This window comes from Triplophysa rosa, linkage group LG4 (genome assembly GCF_024868665.1).
Source record: "Triplophysa rosa linkage group LG4, Trosa_1v2, whole genome shotgun sequence".
NCBI lineage: Eukaryota > Metazoa > Chordata > Actinopteri > Cypriniformes > Nemacheilidae > Triplophysa > Triplophysa rosa.
The window spans coordinates 8,541,403-8,565,588 of NC_079893.1; the positions used below are offsets into that span (position 1 = coordinate 8,541,403).

Genomic DNA, 24,186 nt, shown 5'->3' on the forward strand with positions numbered 1-24,186 from the left:
CTTAAATTCTATTATACTGATTTAGAAAATGAAGTTTAAATTGGTTAAATACAGTACTGTACAGAATTAGTTGAAGTACAGATTTAGTACAGTAGATTTTTTATTCATATGAAATGCAACTACACTGTAGAAAACAACTAGTAGGATTCACTTAATTTTATGTTTATTTGCGCAAGTTTTGCACATGTTTTTTGAGGTACATTTTAAAGTTTCAAGTTTTATTTTTAACTTGAGTTTAAAATCGGACATAATTTTTTAAGTTGAAATGGTTGATTTTTTTGCAGTGCACTACAGGGCTGTGCAATTAATCGTAATGTATTTTCAGTTTTAATTTTGGCTAATCGAGGCACAATTTTTGTGCCGCATTTCATTGCAAGGATTGTGTTGTTTTTATATTATTTATTTGAATTTATGCATTCATGCTTATTTATTACATTTATTTTTATTTGTTATTAAGTTGAATTGACAAGTTATGTATTTATTTATAATGTATCTATTTATACAATTGACCCTCTTTCAGTCTGTTGTTTCGTGATCAACGCGTGTGAATCCGATGTCAGATCGCTATGCGAAGATCGCAGATCGCTATGTAAAAAATGTAAACTCTCGATGAAGCTCGCCGCGTGAACGATATGACGCCCCGCTAGTTCCCTTTTGAGTGATGAAGACTTGAACACCAGTTTATAATACCAGTTATATACAGTACATGTACTCTCGTTGTTTGTGCATATATTCATACTTAATTGTTATACTGTCTATCCTCCTACTGTATACATTTGATATAGAATAGAAGATAAATAATTTCTAATTATCACAACTTCATCTGATATTTTGTTTGTGTAAACCAGCGGTTCTTAATCCTGGTCCTCGTGACCCCCCGCTCTGCATATTTTGTGTCTCTCTTTTGTTTTACACACCTGATTTAAATCGCCAGCTCGTTAGAAGAGAACTCAATGAATGAAGTGAGTTCCCATTGTCGTGCTCCCTGAACAGTGTTCACTGCTCTCTACTCCCTGCACACAGGAAATCGGCTGAAGTTTACTTAAGAACACGAATTTGCGCAAACCGACTGCCTGCAGCGTCCTCACACAGACAAAACTAACTACGGAAGTTTGAAGGGTTATTTAACCGTAATCTTGAGATTGGCGTAGTTACTCTTCGTGCCCTTTGGATGGAAGATATACGCCCATTTCGAACTGGAATTATGGCAGAATATCTAGTGATGTTTACTTTTGCAGGGCTCTTAAGGGGCGTATTGAACAAACCTCCGAAGCGGTAAGAAAAGCATACAAAATATGCAGAGCAGGGGGTCGCGAGGACCAGGATTAAGAACCGCTGGTGTAAACAAAACATACTTGGTAATAAAGCTCCTTCTGATTCAGGGCCCGTATTCTTAAAGCTTCTAAGAATCCACTAAGAAAGCTCTTAATTTAGCTTAAAAACTTCTACGTAGGAGTCTTAGCTTAAAAGCGATTCAGGATCAATCTGAGAGCAACTTTGAGCCAGGAAAAGACCAAAACTTTTATCTCAGTGAGGAGGCGGGGCTGACCCCGTTGCTATGTATGACACAGTCATTTAAAGACTGTGATTGGTTGGTTGGCCCAAGAAAGGAAAAACAGTGTTTTTAAGTATAGGGTCATTAGTTCGAAATTGCACATGTATTTTTTCCTGTTTTACCGTACACACAGGCACACACACACGCATATATATAGGTTACAGTATATTCTTTTTTTTTATCATGCTGTTAATATCAACTTATTTGATAGAAAATGAACAGTGACACAATAAGTTTCTGTAAGACCTGTAATTGTTTGTGTGATCACTATAGAAGGTTGTGACAGAACCAAATCATCTCTGCTGCAGAGCTGCATTTCTCCAGTTGCTAAATATGTTAATGTAGTTATTTCTTCTATTTCTGCCGCTATGACATTTCTGCGCTGTTTTGGAGATCTTAGCGTGTCTCTAATAGGATCGGTCACAAACATCTAATGTGTTGTGTCTTATTAACTCACTGGCATTCAATTCAATGTCATGTTATTTTATAGCGCTTTTACAATTTGCATTGCATCAAAGCAGCTATACAAGAAAACCAAAACCAAGATAATCAAAAGTTGAACACACACACAAAAAAAAACAATAAAAATAAAAAATCTGATCAACCTTGAAAGTAATATGGAAATTATCATGCATTGCAACACATCTCTTCTCACTTTCCGTGTTTCGTCCATTTTCTCTGCTGCTAAAGAAACTCTTAAGTCTCTTAAATGTCCTCCTCGCTACTCCTAAAATTGTTGACCTTAAGAGCTCTTTTAAGGGTTAAGACGCTTTATGAATTATTTTTTTCTTTACTAGGATATTTTCTATAATTTTAAGGGGAAACGCCCACATTTCTAACAATGTTCTTAGAATTTTGTCACTAGGAGCAATTCTTTGCGCTAAGATTTTTCATGAATATGGGCCCAGATTTTCAGTGCATTTTCATAACTTGCCTACATTTTAACTGAGCATTAAATGAATTGTAATAAATAAACAAATTCTTAAAAAGATGAGGCATAAGATATATAATTATAATGGGAGATTACCGTGAAACGTATCGTAACCGTGAAATAAAATGACTTTATCCGTGAAATAGATTTCTGGTCATTCCGCCCACCCCTACAGCTAAGCTGTTTGTTATTAGGTATAACAATGTCAGGAGCTTCATTTTATTCATTTTCAGAGGCTTTTTGGGGTTGCCAAAGGTATTAATAGACCAGTCTGTTCTTATTGGCGGTCATTGTCAGTGTGTCACAAGGCTTTAACAACATTTTGCAGCTTTTTCTTGGGCCAGTCTTTCTGATTTTGCCTGTATTTTGGATCGTTCCCCCACTAAAAAACTCTTTCCTAAGCCTTTTTATATTACCTGCAAAAATAATAAAATACATATTTTCTTTGATTTCACACAAGCCATCTTTCCTATTACAGTGAGGTTCCTTCTCATGAAAGACAGACCACCCAGCCGCACACCACCACAATACTTCACACCAGGTGCTGCGTTTTTGAGTGGTACCTCACACATATCACTTTGGTTTTTGGATAAAAAGTCTGTCTACACTTCGGGTTTCCACGATTCTGTGTTAAATATCTCCTCACCAGGATTGCAGCTATACAGTTTATATGATAATCAGTCGAAAGAAGAACCTCTGAAGGGTGTTTTCTATAAAATGACATCTGTACTTGAAATCTGTTTCGCCAAGACACACAAACAACTGATGGAAGATGTGCTTTGTCTTTTTCAGCGAGACCCACCGTAGGGATGAGCTCTCGACAGCATCTGTCACATTACCCAAACAAAACACACGCTGAAGAAAAGATGAAGGAAGGTTAGAGAGGGAATGATTAAAGTGAAAGCTCTCAGTGGTGAGATTTGTGCTTTAGACACCAGGCACCTTTGGCTATTCCTGTTCTGAAAAACGAGGGCATTCGTTTTTTGGTTCTTTGGTCTGAAAGAAGTGAAAGAAGGTAGGATGGTGAGAACAAAGAATGAAAAGAGAGGGGGCGAGATCAGAGGTATCAGACGTGAGGAAACGGGTTGCGTTGTTTGTAGTTTGGGCAGCATCTCTTCTCCGCTTGGCTGATCCTTCACACGTCGTGGTGGGTACAGCACATCATTAATGCCGGTATGATTGACAGCCAGACTGACAGCTGGGGTGTTTGGACACTGTGGGTGGAAACTCCTTTTTTCTTAAATAAGACTGACATGTTCACCAAAGAGAGAGCAGGTGCATTGTGTATTGAATTCAAATCTATAGATATATATTTTTTTGTGTATGTACGTTCCCTGGGGGTCGAACTGGCGCTACCAGTTGAGCTCCAGAAGTAACAAAAAAATGACCGAGGTATGAGAGTGTTGTAAAGTTGTAACATTCCCCAGGTACCCCCCAAGGTGAACTTCAACACTTGCATAACTTCGTAACACATTCCTCGAATAGCAAAGAAGTTGTTAAAGATGTCGAAACTCTAGAAGCGTTTTGGCCCGATTCCTTTCCAAAGCTAACAAACATCTATCATGTCAGGCCCGGGGATGACCTCGGCACGATGCTTCAATTTGGGCTCTCTGACAGAGCCATCACTTGCCTCCTTTCTGTCAGACTCTTCCAGTCCACAACAAAAGCGGCTAAATAATTCAGCTTTCCCTTGAGCTTACACGCACACTCACAAGCTCTGATCATCCTTTAAACAAACGAGTGCCCCGAGCCGCAGCATCTGATGTGTTGTCAACTTCGGGGTGATGAGAAAAAGCGGGATGGAAATAAATAAATAAAGGGCAGATTATTGCTGGAGAGGGAGGGGAGTAAGGGGACGAGAGAGAAAGCAGGGCGTTGGGTGGGATTGAAAAAGATGGCCATAGGAATCCAATTAAATGCTTATAGATAAAAAGGCTCTGCCTGTCTTCATAATATGCTTTTTTAAGTAAAACGTTTTGCAAATGCTATTTGATGTTGACCTTTTTATATCAGTTTTATTTCGCAAACTCTTTCAAGGTAATTACTCTTCTTCAAGTTAATTAAACATGACAAATGATTTTTAATGATTTCAAACAAAGTCTCCTCCTACTTTATAATAGCATTTTTCACTCAGAAATATGTCACGTTATGGAAGTTAAAAGGGTTGCGAATGCCATGTTGACATTTTTATTTTGTTTATTTTTTATTCTTCTTTAAACCTTTGCTTCAAGTTAATTGAACATCACTGATTCTTTTTAATGAATTCAGTCTGATCTTTAAACTACGTTTTGGTGGAAGTGCTGTGGTAGAATTCCCAAATATAAACCTGTTCTGCCGGATCTCAGCATGTCACACATGTTCTATTCAGTGTCACAGCGTGCTTTTGGCAGTTTTAAAGTAGGTTTTGAAAAAGGGCAACTTCTGTCATTGCATTTAAAAGCAATAGAAGTGACTGCAATAAGAACATGTTCAGGTTTAATTCTTTGTACTTCTCTTATTTTTTTGAAAGTTATGGAGGAGACACTGAATGTCACTCCTGTTTCTGACCTTGTTCTTACTGTAATGATGTAATAAGAAGTAGAGATTGTGATTCAGATTTATGTGATATGCACACGGTCACGTTCTTGAGGACCACAACTGCTTTAGAAATAAATCCATGTTTTATTATTTATTGTATGTATTCTTGTTCTTGCTTTATTAGGTGAATTAGAAATAGAAAGATAGTTGAATAAAGCGCCATACAGTTATGTTTTTTTCTGTATTTATTTTGAGTGTGAACTAGATGCACGATTGTTGTTGTGTAAGTTACGCAGCAGCTATAGGCTGCTCTTGTGCAAAACACTACGAATCATTCGCTGATCTCTGGCATTTTCTCTTAGCCAGAACTGTTTTTTTTCTTAATCGTGACATTTACAGGATGTTTTTCTTACACTGTGCTCAATTGTGATGATGCAAATCAGTACAGCTTTCTAACCTGACAGTTTCCCTTAACACTGTAAAATGTGTGCGTGTGCGTGTGCGTGTGCGTGTGCGTGTGCGTGTGCGTGTGTGTGTGTGTGTGTGTGTGTGTGTGTGTGTGTGTGTGTGTGTGTATTTAGAAGTTTATTAGCATAACGTTTTTCCTTTTTCAAACAACGTTTTCACTATGTTGTTTAGTTTCTTTCAATGTTATCATTTGTGTGATTCAATAGCTGAAATTCACTCTTTGGATTTCCATTCAGATTCTGTCACTCTCTCCCATCTCATTCTTTTCATTTCTTTGTTTTAGAACTTGCTGGCAGAGAAAGTGGAGCAGATGATGGAGTGGAGTTCCCGGCGTTCCGTGATCCGTATGAACGGAGATAAGTTCCGGCGCTTCGTCAAGGCTCCTCCCCGGAACTACTCCGTCATCGTGATGTTCACCGCGCTGCAGCCTCAAAGACAGTGTTCTGTCTGCAGGTGAGACACGAACATCCATCTATCAGCACCTGTCCGCAAGTGTAACTGTATTTACTGCCGTAATACGCTTAGATAAACATCTGATCTGCCCCGGAGTGCCGCCGGAAAACCCTCTACATCTGTCTGTTCCACAGCAGTCTCCACCCCGTATATCCTTCCCATCTATTTATTCCACGACAGCTACTTACCCTCTATCCCCCCACCCTCACATCCATCTCCACCCTCATTATCTCTCCATCACCTGGTAAAATGACTCGCTGCTCATACGGTCCTGTTCCTCAGCTGAATATCGAGCCTTTGAGACCGAAGCTCTCCTATTTGTGCTATTCAAAATCTACTCCTCATCTGATCTACCGGCTTTATTGAATAAAGATAACGTACTGGACCAGTCGTGTGTGCTACCAAAATAGAGCAAGTTAATTTAAAGCGGATCAACCTTTAGAGGCCCAGTCACCCTTTCGCTTCAACGTGACCCATAATGCTTTTTTAATTATCTGCCGTCTACTCCAATCGTGTTTATGATTTTCCTCCTTTTTCACATTCTCTATCTGTATCTCACTCATTTTTCTTCAACCTAATTAACAGCTTTCTCTCTCTTCATTGTTTTGTCCTGAAGGACTGCAGTTCTGACTGCAGTAAAGTCTCAATGACAGATCAGTTAACATCGGCTCGGCCCTTCCCTTTTAAAACTGGACACTCAGCATAACATGAAACATTAATGCGTATTTAAGCGTTTGTTTTTACCCCCCGCAGAGTGTTTGAGATCTCTGCTTTATTGATGTTTTACGAGTACGTTTATTAATGCAACAGTCTTTCTAAAATGCAGATGCTTTGCACTGCGTGAGAGTGTGTGTGGGATAAACAAAAGATCTTTGAAATGATCGGAGTGACTTTGGTCTTTGTGAAAATTGATTTTGTATATTTATGATGGACATCTTGATTGGCAGAAACTTGTCTATGTTGTGTCTGCAGAAGGAGAATTGTAAGCATTATCCATGTGTTTTTTTTCTCTCTTTCTTTATGCTGTCTACACACAATAATAAATGTGAATAAACAGCACTCGATGCAAAAAGTAACAGTGAGGTGACAGCCTTCTAATGAATTCCTTCTTGTTGCCTTCATGATGTTTGCTGGCTTTCTTCTAATGAGGAATCTCTTATTCTCTCTCTCACTCTCTCTGTCTCCACCTCTATTTCTGTAAATGTCTCTGTCACAGGCAGGCTAATGAGGAATACCAGGTGTTGGCCAACTCTTGGCGATACTCTTCGGCCTTCTCTAACAAACTCTTCTTTACGGTTGTGGATTACGATGAAGGGGCTGACGTCTTTCAACAGGTATTTAACCAATTTCTCTGTGTTTTTCCGTCTTATTTGCTGGGATTTTACCAGGTCTGTCTGGCCATTTGCTTCATGGGGTTCCCGCAGTCATTGAAACATGGAAATATGAAGGAATTTTACTATTATGCTTTCTCAGGAGCAGAAGTATTTTTGCTAACCAAGCTGGAACTAATGAGCATCATGAGCAAATATTTCATTGGGGGTTGGGGACTTCTTATTAGATCAAGAGCAATTTAGAAAAGTCCATTTTTGGTATTTTCTTTGATAGACATTCACAACTGTGCAGTAGCTTAGGGTCACATACTCATTATTTAAGGTTTTTTTTCACATTATACAATGACAAGACACACATTAAAACTATGGAATAACATAAATGTAACTACTGGATTTCAATTGGTAATTGTTAAGTGCTATTAAAACATCCAAAATAAATAAAAATGTTATGTTTAAGCATCTTCAAATCTGTATAAATTGTCTCTTGCCATTTTATCTTGAGGTCTTTGGCAGAAATATAGACGACTTCACAAGATGTAGACACTGGTTCAACAATAGACCTCCGCAAAGGATCAGTGACTGTTGAGTAGTTTTTAATTTAATACAATTAATATACAATAAAATATTTATATAAATTAAATATAAAATAAGATGTTATATTACTAGGCAGACTGATAACCAAACACAGACCGGAAGAAAACTTCAGGCCAGGCATGTGTGTCCGATGAAACTGTCTATATAATTAAAGGGGTCATATGACACGGCTAAAACGAATATTATCGTTTGTTTTAGATGTAATGCAGTGTGTATACACGATTTAAGGTTCAAAAACGCTGTAGTTTCCACATACCGTGCATGTTTGTATCTCCTCTTCGCCCCCCAGATTTTTTACAAAGCTCATCGCTCTGAAAAGCCATGTGTGCTATGATTGGCCAGTTAACCAGTGTGTAGTGATTGGTCGAATACTGCAAGCGTGTGACGGAAATGTAACGCCTCTTAACATACAGTATTTGGAACGTCAGGTTCCAAAGCAATTGTACTGACCGGTACGCCCACCTTACTTGCATACCACGAACTGACGTAGATTTGTGGGGGTTACACGTCGCATTTCAGGCAGTTCTGAATACATGCATGGGCAACTTATAACACAACAAAGACACAGAAAAACACATATTCGCGCCCATGATATGACCCCTTTAATTCTTAAAGATATTTGTTCTTAAAAACATTTTGATCCGGTAATTTTTTTTCTGTTGATTGTATTCTGTTTAAATGTTTGTTAAAAACTGAAAAAGGACGTTCTTCTGGACCAGCGTTGTTTACATCTTACAAAGTGGTCTGTATACAGTATATATTTTCTGCTTAACTAATTTTAAACTTATGCCTTAGGATATAAAGGTCTGTAAGCTCATGACAAGCAACCATTAACTTTTGAACGGTATTGTAGATCTGTTCTCATACACTCATACAAAAATGACCTTAACTGCTTATTTTTCAGAGACTGACAACTTGAGGAATTACATTTTAAAATGCACCCAGAACAATTAAACGAAAATCGTTCCCCGTCTATTTTTCACGCAATGAAATGCCACGCTTTTCTCAGGCGAATTACAGAGACGACAATCTTTATGACACAAAACACGCACATTAATTGAACAAACGCTCATAGCTTTTCTGCTTCACCATTCGGTGTTGGTGTTGTGCTTGATCAAAGTCACGTTTTACTGTCTGCAGAGCTGTATCTGTCAAATTTATTAGGAACACAATTGTAGTAGCTCATGAATCTGGAACCTATACCTCTGGGTTACCATTGCATGTTTAACCAGTATTACCATCAGTCCAGTGTGACTATAGGGCTATTACCATCCAATAAAATATGTAGTATTTTGCATAGTTAGAACAGGAGTTAACACCACTAAACTGTTTATTAGGCAGCACAAGTATTGATATTTCCCATCATACCTATGGCAAATAAAGGGTCCCATTCACTCCACTTCATATGCATGAGAATGCAGAAGAGCGTTAACAAAAGCATCTGTTTAGAAATTCTGCATTATTTATGAATGACTATTTATTCTTTATTCAAAACAGGAGCTCTGTTGCCCATATTTGTCGCAAGGTCTTAAATAATTTTGCATGCTTAAAATACAGCTCGGCTGCCATTTCGCATTTCTGGTGAACTGAGACTCACCCACAGTGTCGCTCATCTCTACCAAAGCCATTTCTTAGAGGACATGTGGGTTAATGTTGATTTGATGTGTTTTCATCCGGAGCACGAGGACAGCAGTATTAGTCAGTCCATTAGCATGCTAATAAACAGATGTGTGCTAGAGGTGCTAGTTATTAATGTTCCCCAGTGTTTTTAAGGGACGGGTTTCTCGACAGCGATTACACAATTATGCCCCGTGATTGAAATTACATGTAATTACAAGAATATCACTTAGCCAGATTTTCCCTCATTTACTCAACCTCATGTCATTTAATCCCCGTATTATAGTCTTTATTTCAGAAAAGGCAGAATGTTCAGGTTGTGTTTTTCCATGCGAGGAAAATGCATATTTACACTTTAATAAAAATGTAGCAAGTCACAAATAAAAGCACTGCATTCTAAGTCTTGTGATGCCACACAATGTTATTAGAATTGTAATCATAAAATAAGGATGTAGTGCTCAGGGTTAAAATTTCACCCTTAGGAAAATTAACCATGGTTTTATTATAGCAAAAGTGTTAGCAGATTGTATTTGTATTACATTTTTGTATGCAAACTCCGGAAGCGAGTGAGCATTTTAGCACTTTCAGTCCATCGCCCCAAAGTCTATGGGTTTTTAAATGGGTTTTTGGTTATTTGCCTGAAATAACATCTAGGGTTAACAAACCTAATTCTAAATATTTTCACGTTTTAATCTATGACCTAAAACACAGCCGTTATAACCAGCTTAAGCTGTTTTTAAAGCTTTATTGTGTCTGAAAAACAGCGGTTGCCAAAGCGATTACATATTTTGGCAGGACATTAGATTGCATCACGCATATAAATCCAACAAATAATGCAACATGGGCACAAATCTTTCTAAAAATGTGGATGGGGATTTATTCACAGAGTAATTTCTTACCAGGGAACACGTATTTAATAAAGTTTAAAAGAGTTGTCAGAGGCTTGGTGGTGGTGACGTTGATATCAAGCGACCGAAGTCTAGTCTGTTTGTAGCCTTACATTAGCTCTTACTTCTGGTGATTGTATTTAGGCTTGTTGTTTTAATTTTCAAAGATTATCTTGATGGACAAAACGTGTAAATATCATACATTTTTGTTAATCACAGAGCTTTTACAATCTTCCAAAAGTCTATGGGAAAAATCCATAGGCTTTTGGTCAAGGATTAGTATGACGCTAACTTCTGGGTTGGCCCTCAAACACGTCCTCCGTGTTTTTCAACGTTTGTTTTTGTGAGATCATAGTAAATTTGTGATTGGTACTATTTGTGATTACTTACTGGCTACAAATAAATCCAAAAAACAATGGGTCTCATTCACTAATAATTGCGTAGATTTTTCGTATTTATACGCACATTTGAACCTCCCATGAACTTTCCGCCTAATTCACTCCACGTGGGTACGCACATGAATTTGTTCTTAACCTCGTCCTGTTAGTGAATTTGGAGTATTCTAAATGAGCGGCCGTGTGCACGAGTTTAGTCATTTGCATAAAACACACCCAGGCCATCTCCATATTAGGGCTTTCCGCCTAACCTTTCCTTTACCACCTGTCGTCACTTAAGTCAAAGTTACTCCAGGCAACCCCATGTGACGCTGTCTATAGATGCGCTCTCGCAAGTTATTCAAAGTGCACAGTCCTCAAAGTCTGTTCGTACACAATAAAGCACCTTTTAAACATTTTGCAGAGTTCTCCTTAGCCAGCTGTAAAAGCGCAGCTCGAGCTATAGTCTAAGGGTACGATCACACAGAACGCGCTTTTCATGTTCGAAAACGCGAGGCGCGCCGCGTTTTTTGTATGTTGCTAGGTAACCCGAAACAGCCACAACAAGTTTCTTCTCCGTGTCTCCAGGCGTTCCGAGCATCTGTAAACTTCCGTTGCCACAAGGGAAGCCCCGCCTCTCCACTCATTCGATTGGACAATGGAAAAAAGCGCACATGACGTCAAGCTCTTTTCTGCTCAGAGTTGAGTTTTTTTCAACTTCGGGCGCTCGGTGCACTCCGCCTAAAACGCGAGGTGCAGCAGGCGGCAGAACCGCGAGGCGCCCGGCGTGCATAAGCAGCGCGCAAAACGCTCCCTGCCAACTGAAAACAATTCAAGAGGCGTGTCTCACAACAAAAGACGCATTCTGTCTGATCAGGCCCTAATGCAGCTTTTCTTATTCTTTCACTGTATATGATGAAATAATATTTTTTATTAAATATACATCTACGCATAGTTACATATATATAACATTTCAAATATATAACTATTATCCTAAGATGAAACATGCATTTTATCATTTTGTCTTAGAGAGAGAGAAGGAAAGAAAGAGACTGGTGATTTTTGCGTACGTGTGCTTTCAACTGTTCCTATCTTTTCTATTATATTTAGAATAAATTTTAGTACGAAAGTTTTTGTGAATCATGATTTATTCGTGAAAGCGTTTCATACACAGGTTTCACGAACAAATTTGTGCGTATGCATGCTTAGTGAATGAGACCCATTGTTTGCTATTGTTAAGTCATGGTTAAAGGCACGATATGTTATTTTTTGATGCAAAGCTATAATAAAGACGTAGCTTGATGACGCTCTGAAGGAGCGTAGAATGATGGGAGTCTTCACCTCCACTGTCGATCAACCCGACCGGTCTCACATATCATGTTTATGAATGTAAAATGAGTAAAATTGACGTTTAAACATTGACAGCCAATGGAGATACATTTAGATTTATTACAGGGACTTAAAACTAAATTCCTCTGGATTCAAACATTGTTGGGAACACTTGGGATAATGTAAGAACACAAGTAAACTACACTTTTATGGAAATATTTTGGGGATATTTGAATGCAACAATCATACATACTGTATTGTGCCTTTTGTTTTTTTTTCCGTAAGTGTATGAAGTAAAAATATAAATGGAACTGTTCCTGTAAGACTTTGTCTATCTGTTCTTTATTCAATCATTAATTCTCCTCTGCTGTTGTGTCTTTCACATACTCGCATATTCACACTTTCTTCTGAATTCTCCTCCCTGTTGTTCTCTTTTTCCCGCCTCAGACATTCATTTATGTAGCGAGTAATTCACCTCCCTCTGGAGGCTCTTGAATTGCTCCTGTCCCCTTACTAAAAGAAATCTCTGCAGTGTGCATTACATTGTTCCTGCTGCGTTATTGATTTATTAGTAGATATTAATGTTTTTGTGCTCTTGTCTCTATTCTATTCATCACTCCCCGCCCTCCCCTCTCCACATCTCTGTATTCATCACTTCTCGCTCCCCTCTGCTCTTCACCTTCTCATTGTTTTGTCTTATCTTCTGCCCTTCTTCCCCAACTCTGTCCTCCAGCTGAACATGAACTCTGCCCCCACCTTCATGCATTTCCCAGCTAAAGGGAAGCCGAAGCGGGCGGACACCTTTGACCTTCAGCGGATTGGTTTCGCCTCTGAGCAACTGGCCAAGTGGATTGCAGACCGCACCGATGTGCAGGTACGTCTGCAGTCATGCAAAGACTAAATACAGGACTACAAATGTCTTTTACTTTCGGCCTTATAGATGTTACATCCAACGTTCAATGACTGCTTGGTGCATACTACACACAAAACTAGGAACAGAGGTTGCATACTACACACAAAACATACTACACACATAACTAGGAACAGGGGTTGCATACTTCACGCAAAACATACTACACACAGTGCATACTACACACAAAACATAATACACTCAAAACTAGGAACAGGGGTTGCATACCACACACAAAACATACTACACTCAAAACTAGGAACAGGGGTTGCATACTACACACAGTGCATACTACACACAAAACATACTTCACACATAACTAGGAACAGGGGTTGCATACTACACACAAAACATACTACACACAGTGCATACTACACACAAAACATACTTCACACATAACTAGGAACAGGGGTTGCATACTTCACACAAAACATACTACACACAGTGCATACTACACACAAAACTAGGAACATGGGTTGCATACCACACACAAAACATACTACACACAGTGCATACTACACACAAAACATGTTACACACAAAGCTTGGAACAGGGGATGCATACTACACACAAAACATACTACACACAGGGCATACTACACACAAAATTAGAAACTAATGACTGGATTTGCAAGAGTCTTTTATGATTCACTTTATTGTTCCCGATTCTTCTATTTGGATGAAGGCGTCTGCTAAATGTCTAAATGTAAATTTTTCTAGCATCTTAAAATAAAAAGAACACCATTTTTAACTGGTTAAAAATGATTTTTCTGTAGAAGACGCGCAGGTAATTTATGCAGACCCTTGAAAGTTTTTCAAAAACACAAAGGAAAAAGTTTCCGTTTTAGTACAATGTTCTTGTGCACATACGCTTGGTAACAATTTAATGTGTCCACAAGCAGAACTGTATTCTGCTTTGTTTTCAAAGTTATGTCTGTGAAATAGTCTCTACTTGTTTCTTTAGGACGGGACAAAAATTCTATATCCATTTTCCGCTTTTTCAGTTTTCAGTACAAATGATCTTTTTAAGGTAAACTTGTCCATAAATGTTACATAAAAACAAAACGAACCCTGACTGGTCACTTTACATAATCTGTGGTTTCTTGTCGAAAGGGCAGTTTCTTGTCTAGAAAAAGTCAAGAGCTTTTTTGTCAGATCCACTATGTGAGACTGTGTTTTAGCCTGTGGAAAATGTATCCTTGGCAACCTCATTATGACATTTACGATAGGTTTTGATAAAGCCTTAAGCAGAGTTTTATAAAGAGTTATATAAGTGTTTGTGTAACAGATGCCGAAATCTTGACTTACTTCTTTAATGTTTTTTATATCTGACATTTCTCCAAGAATAATCAAAACATTAGTCTGCTCTGTAGACAAATAAACCTCTTTTGCTTTGTTGAGTAAGAGATTTCTTCAGTTCTGTCAAAAAAACGTCTTGGTTACGGATGTAACCTCAGTTCCCTGATGGAGGGAACGAGACGTTGTGTCGAGCCGACAGATGGGGTTCGCTCTTGAGAACCTATCAACTTCTGACTAGTTTAGAAAAGGCCAATGAAATCGGTGAATCTGGGTATAAAAGGGAGACGGCGTGCTGCATTCATTCACCTTTTGGTCTGAGGAGCCTGAGCATCCCTCGACCGCTGCGGCGGGCGGCCAGCGTTGTGGCAAGAAGGACACAACGTCTCGTTCCCTCCATCAAGGAACTGAGGTTAAATCCGTAACCAAGACGTTCCCTTTCTGTCGGTCTCTCGACGTTGTGTCGAGCCGACAGATGGGGTTCCTATGGAAAATGCCACAGCACTGTGCCGCGTCACAATCTCCAGCGGAGCGACGTTGACTGGCCTGAGTGAGTCAGATGTGAGCGCTAGCGCGGAATTGTAACCGTCCAGTGGAGAGGTAGGGGGTCCCAGAGCTTTTGAAGAAAAGGTGGGAAGCCCCTGCCACCGGCCGTCACGAATGGAGGCCTTGATTCTCTAACAGCGAGAAGCCGCCCGGCACCGTAAGGGCCACTGGGTAAGCATTAATCCCCCCGGGGAAAAACGTTACAATGACCACTATCCTGCCATCGGGAGGAATTAGAGGAGACACCACATGGTCTCACCAATCAGGGAGAACTCATGGGAAAACGTGCGGACTGAAGCAGTTAACCGCAAGGTGGAGGTCCACCTAGGGAGGTCATGGGTTGCCGAGGTGGGAACCATTCATAAGGATACATCAGACGGACCCGCCCACGGGGAGGGTTACCACGTCTGGAGCACTAGGTCCGGTTAGAGCTATGTGGTAAATAACTCAACTGTTCCCCGGCCTAATGGGGCAGGGCTGCTCTGCCCAGCCTGCCCCCAGGAAGGTGCTTAGTGATGGATGAAATGCCTGTTCCTTACCCAGTGGGGAAAGAAGGGAGGCGTAAATAGCCGCTGACCCCCCTAGAGGAAGGGCTTTCACAGGCGTACGCCCTACCGGCTGCCGATCCTACACGTTGCCCTGCAGGACGCGGGCTGACACCGGTTCCACGCGTAGGTATTAGAACCTTGCGAAGGTGTTGGGCGTAGCCCAACCCGCAGCTCTGCAGATGTCTGCCAGAGAGGCGCCCTGAGCCAGTGCCCATGAGGAGTGTGCCTCACTCCTAATGGGCAGGGGCGATCTTGAGATCGGTATGCCGTAGCGACAGCATCCACGATCCAGTGCGCCAGCCTCTGTTTGGAGACAGCCCTCCCCTTCTGCTGACCTGCAAAACAGACAAAGAGCTGCTCAGAGCTTCTGAAGATCTGTGTGCGGTCCAAGTAGAGGTCTGCAGGTTCACCACCTGGTCTCTCGGGAGAGTGGTGGGAACTTTGGGCACGTAGCCGGGACGGGGTCTCAGGATAACGTGAGAATCACCGGGCCCGAGTTCTAGGCAATCTGTGGACACGGAGGGTGCTTGTAGGTCCCCTATCCTCTTGGAGGTGAGCACCATCAGGAGAGCCGTCTTTATCATGAGGTGAGAAAGAGCGGCAGCTCCGAGGGGCTCGAAGGGGGGGGGCCTCTTGAGGCCCGCCACCTATCGCAAGAGGGTATGGAGCGCGGATGAGGAGGTCGCCTTCTCGCGCTCCTTAGGAACCTAATGACCAGGTCGTGCTGTCCCCGAGGCTTCCCAGCTACTGGGTCGTGATGAGCAGCCGTAGCGGCTACATACACTCCCAGTGTGGAGGGGGGAGAGGTTACTCTCCAGTCTCTCTTGAGGAAGGGACAGCACGTTCCCGATCGAGCAACTCCGCGGGTCTTCACCCAGAGAAGAGAACCAGGACGAGAGGAGGAGCCACTTATGGGCATATAGCCGCCTAGTGGCCGAGGCCCAAGCCTGAGTGATGTCCCAACTACCGCAGGGGGTGGGCCACTCAGGATCTCCTCATCCCGTCCAGACATGGAGGTTCCAGGGGTCTGCCTGGGATGCCGTAATGTGCCCCTTCCCCTGGGAAAGCAGGTTCTGAGCCAGGGGGAGCGGCCAGGGGGAAGTTGTTGTCAAGAGTCTTAGCTCTGAGAACCAAGTCCGGTTGGGCCAGTAAGGCGCAACTAGTACCACTTGATGCTCCACTTCCCTGACCTTGCACAGGGTCTGTGCAACGAGGCTCACTGGGGGAAGGCGTACTTCCGCTTGTCCCACAGCCAGCTGTGCGCAAGGGCATCCGTGCCGAGGGATGCCTCGGTCAGGGAGTACCAAAGCGGACAATGGGTGGAGTCCGGGGAGGCAAACAGGTCCACCTGTGCCTCGCCGAACTGCTCCCAAATGAGCCGGACTGCGCTGGGATGGAGTCGCCACTCTCCGCAAGGCGTCGACTGACGAGAGAGCGCATCGGCTGTCTGGTTCAGGACGCCTGGGATGTGTGTGGTTCGCAGGGAGCTGATCACCTGCTGACTCCAGAGGAGGAGGCGCAGGGTGAGTCATGTTAGCTGCCGTGAGCGAATGCCACCCTGACGATTGATATACGCCACGGCAGCTGTGCTGTCTGACCGGACCAGCACGTGCTTGTCCTGCACGAGAGGTTGTAGCCTCCTCAGTGCAAGTAGCACAGCTAACAACTCTAGGCAGTTGATATGCCAACGCAGGCGGGGGCCCTTCCACTGCCCCGACACTGTGTGCCCGTTGCACACGGCACCCCAACCCTGCAGGGAGGCATCCGTTGTCACCACGACGTGCCTTGACCCCTGCCCTAGGGGGATACCTGTCCGCAAGAAGGTCATGGGAGACCAGGGGGTTAGGGTGCGTCGGCAGAAAGGCGTGATGACCATACGCCTCCTGCCAGTGTGCCACACTCTCCAAGGAACCCGACTCTGTAGCCAGTGTTGGAGCGGTCGCATGTGCATCGACCCGAGGGGGACCACCCCGGCCGAGGATGCCATGTATCCCAGGAGCCTCTGAAATTGATTCAGGGGGACCGCTGACTGCCTGAAAAGCTTCAGGCAGTTCAACACTGACTGGGCGCGCTCTGTCAGTCGCGCTGTCATGGAGACAGAGTCGAGTTCCATACCGAAAAAGAGGATGCTCTGCACAGTGGAGAGCTTGCTCTTTTCCCAGTTGACCTGTAGCCCCAACCAATTTAGGTGCCGGAGCACCAGGTCCCTGTGTGTACACAAAAGATCTCGCGAGTGTGCCAAGATGGCCAGTCGTCGAGATAGTTCAGTACCCGCACACCTCTTTCCCTGAGGGGAAGGAGGGCGGCTTCCACGATCTTCGTGAAAACACGTGGAGACAGGGACAGACCGAAGGGGAGGACCCTGTACTGATATGCCCGCCCCTCGAAAGCGAACCGCAGGAAACGGCCTATGACGAGGGAGGATCGAGACTTGAAAGTACGCGTGCCATGAACCAATCCTGACATCTGACAGACGTCAGGATGCGCCTCTGCATGATCATCCTGAACGGCAGCTTGTGTAGGTGCTTGTTCAGGACACGCAGATGTAGGACGGGGCGCAGCCCCCCGCCTTTCTTTGGGACAATGAAGTACGGGCTGTAGAACCCGTTGAACATCTCGGCTGGTGGGACGGGCTCGATCGCACGGACGGGCTGCTGAAGTAGAGAGGATGCGCCGAAACTTGGGAGGCCGTCTGGCGAACTGGATCGCGTAGCCGAGACGGATCGTACTCCCTAGCCAACCTGATGGCCTGGGAAGCCGAAGCCAGGCTCCCAGGAACCGAGACAGGGGACCTAGGGATTTGATCTGCTTCATCGTCCCCGCGGGGGGTGGTTTGATGGCCAGCAATACGGATCCCTTGCCGGGGGAGGGCCCCCGGGGAGGAGATCGGCTGTGCTGTTTTTCCTGCCTGGCGTTTATGCAGCTCAACGCACTGTCTGACTCAGAGTGCTGAGGGCTAGTGTTTATACTCAACGTTGCGATTCGCCATGGCACAACGTCGAGTTGCTGTCCACTGTCATGCCGAGAGTGGGAGCGGCTGTAATGACCCAGAGAGAGAGGAAACTCTTTTTGTGAGTAAGTGGGCGCTGCCCCCGGAGGGGGCCAGCAGATAGTGAGACGGGGCAGGAACCGTCCCTATCCGATCCCCCAGCGATGTGGCTGGGGTCGGGCCCGATGGTAGCCTCGATCTCCCTGGGGTCTTCCCATGAGGGCCGCTTCTGCTTTCGCCGCGGCTGCTGACAAGGCGATGGTCTCCTCTTCGATGTCTCTTCCGGGGGGGCCACCTGAGTGGGGAGCGCCAAAGCCGGAGGGCGTCGAAGAGGACCAGGGCTGCTGGGAAGCAGACGGTGCACAGGACTCGACGGCCGAGCGCGGCCGAGTCGCGTCGGGGGAGGATATGCTTGATATCCTCTGTCTGCTTCAGTATCACCAAACAGCCCCCCCCCCTTGCGAGATGGGTGCATCGAGAAAGCGGCGTTACTCATCTGTGCAAGGTTCGGCCAGAGGTGTCTCTCAAGGGCCTGCGTGGTAACCTTAGTCGCCCGTAGAGCGAGGTCGGTGGCGGAGCGGAGTTCCTGCATAAGCGCTGGGTCGGTCTTACCCTCGTGGAGCTCTCTCAACGCCTTGGCCTGGCAGGAGCCATAGCGTGGAGAGAGGAGGCAGCTTGGTCCGCCGCAATGTAAGCTCTCGACACCAGAGATGCCGAGACCCCACATGCTTAGGACGGGAGTCTAGGTCGAGCCCCCCAGGTGGCCGCCGCCTGCGGGCACGAGTGCACCCCGGCGGCATACTCCACCTGGGGGACATCGACGTATCCTCTAGCTGTCTCACCCTCGAGGGAAGAGAGGGTGACAGAACTTTGTTTGACGTGAAACGTGCCGGAAAGGGGGCATTCCAGGTCTTACTAAGTTCCTCATGCACTTCCGGAAAACACGGCACTGGGGGCGGGCGAGGCTTGGAGCTCAAACCCGAGGTGCCATGTAGCCAGCCGTGAGTGCTGGGATAGACAGTGCGGGCACTGCAACCCAACGCTCACGGCGGTCCGGGAAAGCATGGCTGACATTTCGACGTCCGCTTCTTCCTGGGTTCGACCCCCCGAGGGAGGGAGCCCGAGGAATCGTCGGAGTCGGATGGCAGTACGTCACCCCCCGATGCTGCAAGAGACATCTCATCATCACGCATCGTGTCCGAATACGTGGTTGAGGAACAAGACAATGGGACCATCTCCTGGGGAACGGTCAGACAAGCGAGACGAGGTGCGAACGGTCCGTGAGCCAGCGGCTGGCGGATTAATGCTCACAATAGTCCTCATATCACCCTCGCTGCTTGCCGTAGCGGGTGGCAGGGCCGTAGTCCTGCCGTCACGGAACGGGGAGCAGACGAGGTGGTGGCTGAGTCCCGTGGCAACACAGCCACCTGTGACGCAACGTCTGAATTGTCATCCACAGTCATCTGCCCCAGCGTACTGGAAGCGGACATCGTGTCCGTATCCCTCCTCGATGAGTGTGTTGCACCCATGAGAACAGCGTGATTTAAATTTGAAGTTTGAAAAGTGAAATTTGCTCTTTTAGAGAAAAAACTCGAACACTTCTGGAACTGCCGAGACGCCCAGGGGAAAGTCGCTGCAGGAACGTCATAAGATTCCGGCAGTAATTCGGCATAGAGATTGAAGTCTCGAAGTCGATCAGTGTGAAGGCTCCGAAGAACAAAAGGTGAATGAATGCAGCACGCCATCTCCCTTTTATACCCGGATATCCGGGGGCTGAGTCCGGCATGCAAATTTCATTCGCCAATTTCATTGGCCTTTTCTAAACTAGTCAGAAGTTGATAGGTTCTCAAGAGCGAACCCCATCTGTCGGCTCGACACAATGTTGAGAGACCGACAGAAAGGGAACCCCACACCAACCGTTTTAATATAGCTTCTATAATCCTCGCTCTGTCTCGGAAGAGGGAATTTGTGTTTCTATTAATCCGGCCCTCTTGGAAAATCAAGCAATAATTCTTCTAATTATATTGAGATCAATGAGAGATTCATGAGGTCTTCAAGGTGGAACTAGGCTTACACAAGCCAGACCCAGATGTGGGATTTTCCTCCAATAAATGGAGACGGATAACATCTGATTTACCCATCATGTTAACATAGATTTTCCCTCCAGAGAAAAATATTACCAGCACCCTAATGCGTTTCCAGATGAGCGCCTCGGAGCGCCGCCACTAATTCAGTCACCTTATTAAGACTCAGGTTGAGCTTTAATACTTTTGAATAAGTCATTTGAGGGATATATCACCTTAAGGGAATGGCTGAGTTATGTCAGAGTCGATAAAAATGGAATTTTTAAGGAAGATTTTCCTCCAACCGAACGATCTCCGATTAGAAAGCAGCGTGTGGCAGAGTCCTGCACGGGTCCTACTTGGTAAACCCGCACCCGCAGTAATTAAAAGAACACCCGACCCGTCACCTGACAACAGCACTAATTTCATTCCGTACCCGACCCTACCCGTCTGACATACACACTGCGACCCGAACCCGAACGTAGATGCATGCATGTACAAGAAAGCATTTATTTTCTCATGCAGCAAGCAATAATTGAACAGAAAAAAGATAACTATTGTTAATATCATATGAACAACTATTTTAATACATTAACACATTTCATAAATCACATATAAAAGAAATACGTGAAATAATTAAAAGAATGTCATCAACTGTTAATGGTTTCAGCTGACTTCGTTGCAAATTACAAATCAAACACAGACGTCTCTCTCGCTTGCGGCGCTTGATGCGAGGAATGGGATAGCAAGAATAGAACTAGATTACACTGAGAAAATTGTTTTTTCAGATGTATCTTATAAAAAAATACACCAGCAATGTAATTTGCGACTCTAGATTTTAAAAAATGTTTTAATCTCAGATTTGAACTATTTTAATAACACTGCAAGATCCTGCGTAATTGTCATTCATCTGAAGCCATAGGGTAGAGTAGAGAGACGGCAAGTATAATGAATACATCAAAAGAGTTTATTAGTTTTTTGCTCTGTTTACTTCATTACCATAACATTAGCTAAAGTAGCTATTAGTCTTTGTCGACCGATCCGTACGCATCGGAGCATTGCTCGTCCACCCCCTGGAGTAGACTGAATTATAGGTGAAGCCGCCCATTTTTATCCCAGATTAATCTGATCTGATTTGGAGCGCGGATGAGGGTGTTGTACACGCTTTGAAGGGAAACATTAAGGCTTTGAACGTCAGGCACTAAACGTGTTTACAACCTTCTGGGTCTCGCATCGCATTGCTCATAAATCGGGCATTCTGGGCATCCGATGCGTCTTAGACTTACTAGCCCTCTGGGTCTGCTTTTAAAATCGGGCTTTGAGGAAGGCGAATAAAAAAGGTGGAGGGCGGCCAATGTATGCAGGAAACAATGCGGTCAGCGGATACACGGGATTCAGTTCACTAAACAATTACGGTGGTTCTGCATGCGCTATTTCAGCAAAAACTGGTTAACCAATGCCGTGAAATGGCCCTGAAGTCATGCTTGTTCTGTTTAGCGCAAACACACCTTTTTTAACATAAAGCTTGATGTAGAATCTGCCTTAGTCATAAAAGTAGACACTTTGCAATTAATATTGCACTGTTGCACTGTCTGGAAAGCAGACTGTAAACGTTTTTTTGCAGCCCCTCTTTACAGCTGATTTTGTGAAGTTTTGTTTGTTATACTGTGTCTTAAATGTAAAATAACCTGTTCTGTTTCAATATCCCGAAGTGTGTTTAAAGTTTTAATATACAGGTTTGTGGCTCTTCATTTAATTTTTTAATTCACCATTGTAGTGTGATATTTACTGATCTTTTTTAGAAATATCTATAAGATATGTATTAAATCTATAATCATTCACTCGAATCGAGAATCGAATACAATCGAGAGCTTGTGAATTGAATCGAAACATCAGAATCGATATAATACAGCTCTGAATCTCATTTCTGTATGAATTCTGATATACTTAAATATAAATAGATCACGCCAGTATCCCCTTAAACATGAACTGACAGTTTAACTATATTTAATTTGAATTGTGTTTCATTAATAGAGACACTGTGCAGTGTAGTCCAAAACATTACACATTTAACTATTGAACAGTCAAAAACCGAGTACTAGTGCTAATGTAAATGGTAGTTATGATGCCACTTATGACTGTAACTGAGACTACCAATTAATATTTCTTAAAAAGTGTAATGCCAAGTCGAGTATGTCAAGAAAAAACGGCTCCCCTCTTATCAATTTTATAAAAATAAAAAGGCCTAAATACACTAGCACATATTTTATTACTAACATATTTATGACCTTTTTAATTTTAGCATGTTATTATTTAATTGAATGTTTATATATTATTAGGGATAAAATAAATATGTCAGAAGAACTGCCTCAACGTCGTACATATCCAAAGTTGACCTCAATACGCAGACAAAAACAAAGAGCGCGAGATGTTTGTCCCTTTATGCGTTCCATAGTCCGGTGTACATTGTTTTCAAGTGATTGTTTTAAAGTTAACAGCCTGCCCTGTATATTCAATTCCAACTGTTTTTTGGATTGTCTACTAAATATAACTCTCACAGTCTCCTGCCCAATTTTTTGTGAAGGCTAAGAACAGCGAATTTGGTGTTAATTTAGACCACCGAGATCGATTTCAATCTTTTAAGCAGGCTTCCAAAAATACTGAAACAAATCAATACTAAAAACAAACTAGCCAAATACTACTTTTATCGGATCAAGCACTAACTCTAAAGTCTATTGTACTTCATCTACCTGTCGATGAGACTATCCATCATCTGTTGTGTGAGCGGGAAATGGAAAACCCGGAGCAGGATACACGGATCTCTAGCGGAGTGATAACAGAATGCCTTCAGCAGAGATTGAGTCTATTCCACTTCCACTCATACAGCCTATCGTGCAGTTCACAGTTGCATGCGTGCTGTGCTCGTGTGAGGCATGACAGACATCTGCCGAAGCTTCTCAAAATTAGCAGAGAACAGAGAAGTTGCACAGATGCACAGTATAGGTGCACAATTGTAATAATAAAAATATAGTTTTAGGAACTTCGAGGCCACTCACATGCCAGGGCCCTATGTACTCAGTCACCCTTTTCCCTCCTCTTGCGACGCCCCTGCCCCAGAGAACAAACTGTAGATTTTCTTTTCGTTAAAAGTATTAAAAAACTGTGATTGAATCCTAAATTTAAGAAATTACAAATTCCATGCTAGTTGTAAGTTAATAACCAAATTAGATGGAAGACGGTGATCATTATCCTTGCTGTGACACAGTTGACGCTAGCAATGGCACAATTATAAACCTTGGCTAAATGAAACAATAAAATTCATGCCATCTGCTATTATAATTGTTCCTAAGTGTTCTTATTTCTGTTTTCCAGATTCGGGTGTTCCGACCACCCAACTACTCCGGGACGATCGCTCTGGCTCTGCTTGTGTCTCTGGTCGGCGGGCTCCTCTACCTACGCAGAAACAACCTGGAGTTCATCTATAACAAGACTGGCTGGGCCATGGCCGCACTGGTGCCTAATTTATCATTATTAAGCCCTAATTCAGACTAAACTATGGGGCCATGCATTCCCTTGAAAAGCTGCCAGATCAAGCAACAATGCATATCTTGGCAGCGGTACTACGGTCAGCACTCACTAGCCCTTAAAGTATTCAAAGTACTTCAACAACGACAACCTCAACACTTTGCTATTGCCGTATAAGCTCCTTTAATCAAATAAAACCAGCTGACCATGGAGTAAACCTAAATGGAAATTATTTATAGAGTTTTTTTAACCGT

The 24,186-nt window shown here is 43.3% G+C and overlaps 1 protein-coding gene across 1 annotated transcript in view; it reads left to right on the forward strand.

Moving 5' to 3' along the window:
• Window positions 1–24,186, forward strand: part of tusc3 (tumor suppressor candidate 3) — a 75,264-nt gene that overhangs the window by 18,094 nt on the left and 32,984 nt on the right. The window contains exons 2-5 of the mRNA XM_057332840.1: window positions 5,755–5,924; window positions 7,141–7,258; window positions 12,790–12,930; window positions 23,780–23,920. Coding sequence (XP_057188823.1) covers window positions 5,755–5,924; window positions 7,141–7,258; window positions 12,790–12,930; window positions 23,780–23,920 — 570 coding nt within the window. The remainder of the gene's footprint in view (window positions 1–5,754; window positions 5,925–7,140; window positions 7,259–12,789; window positions 12,931–23,779; window positions 23,921–24,186) is intronic.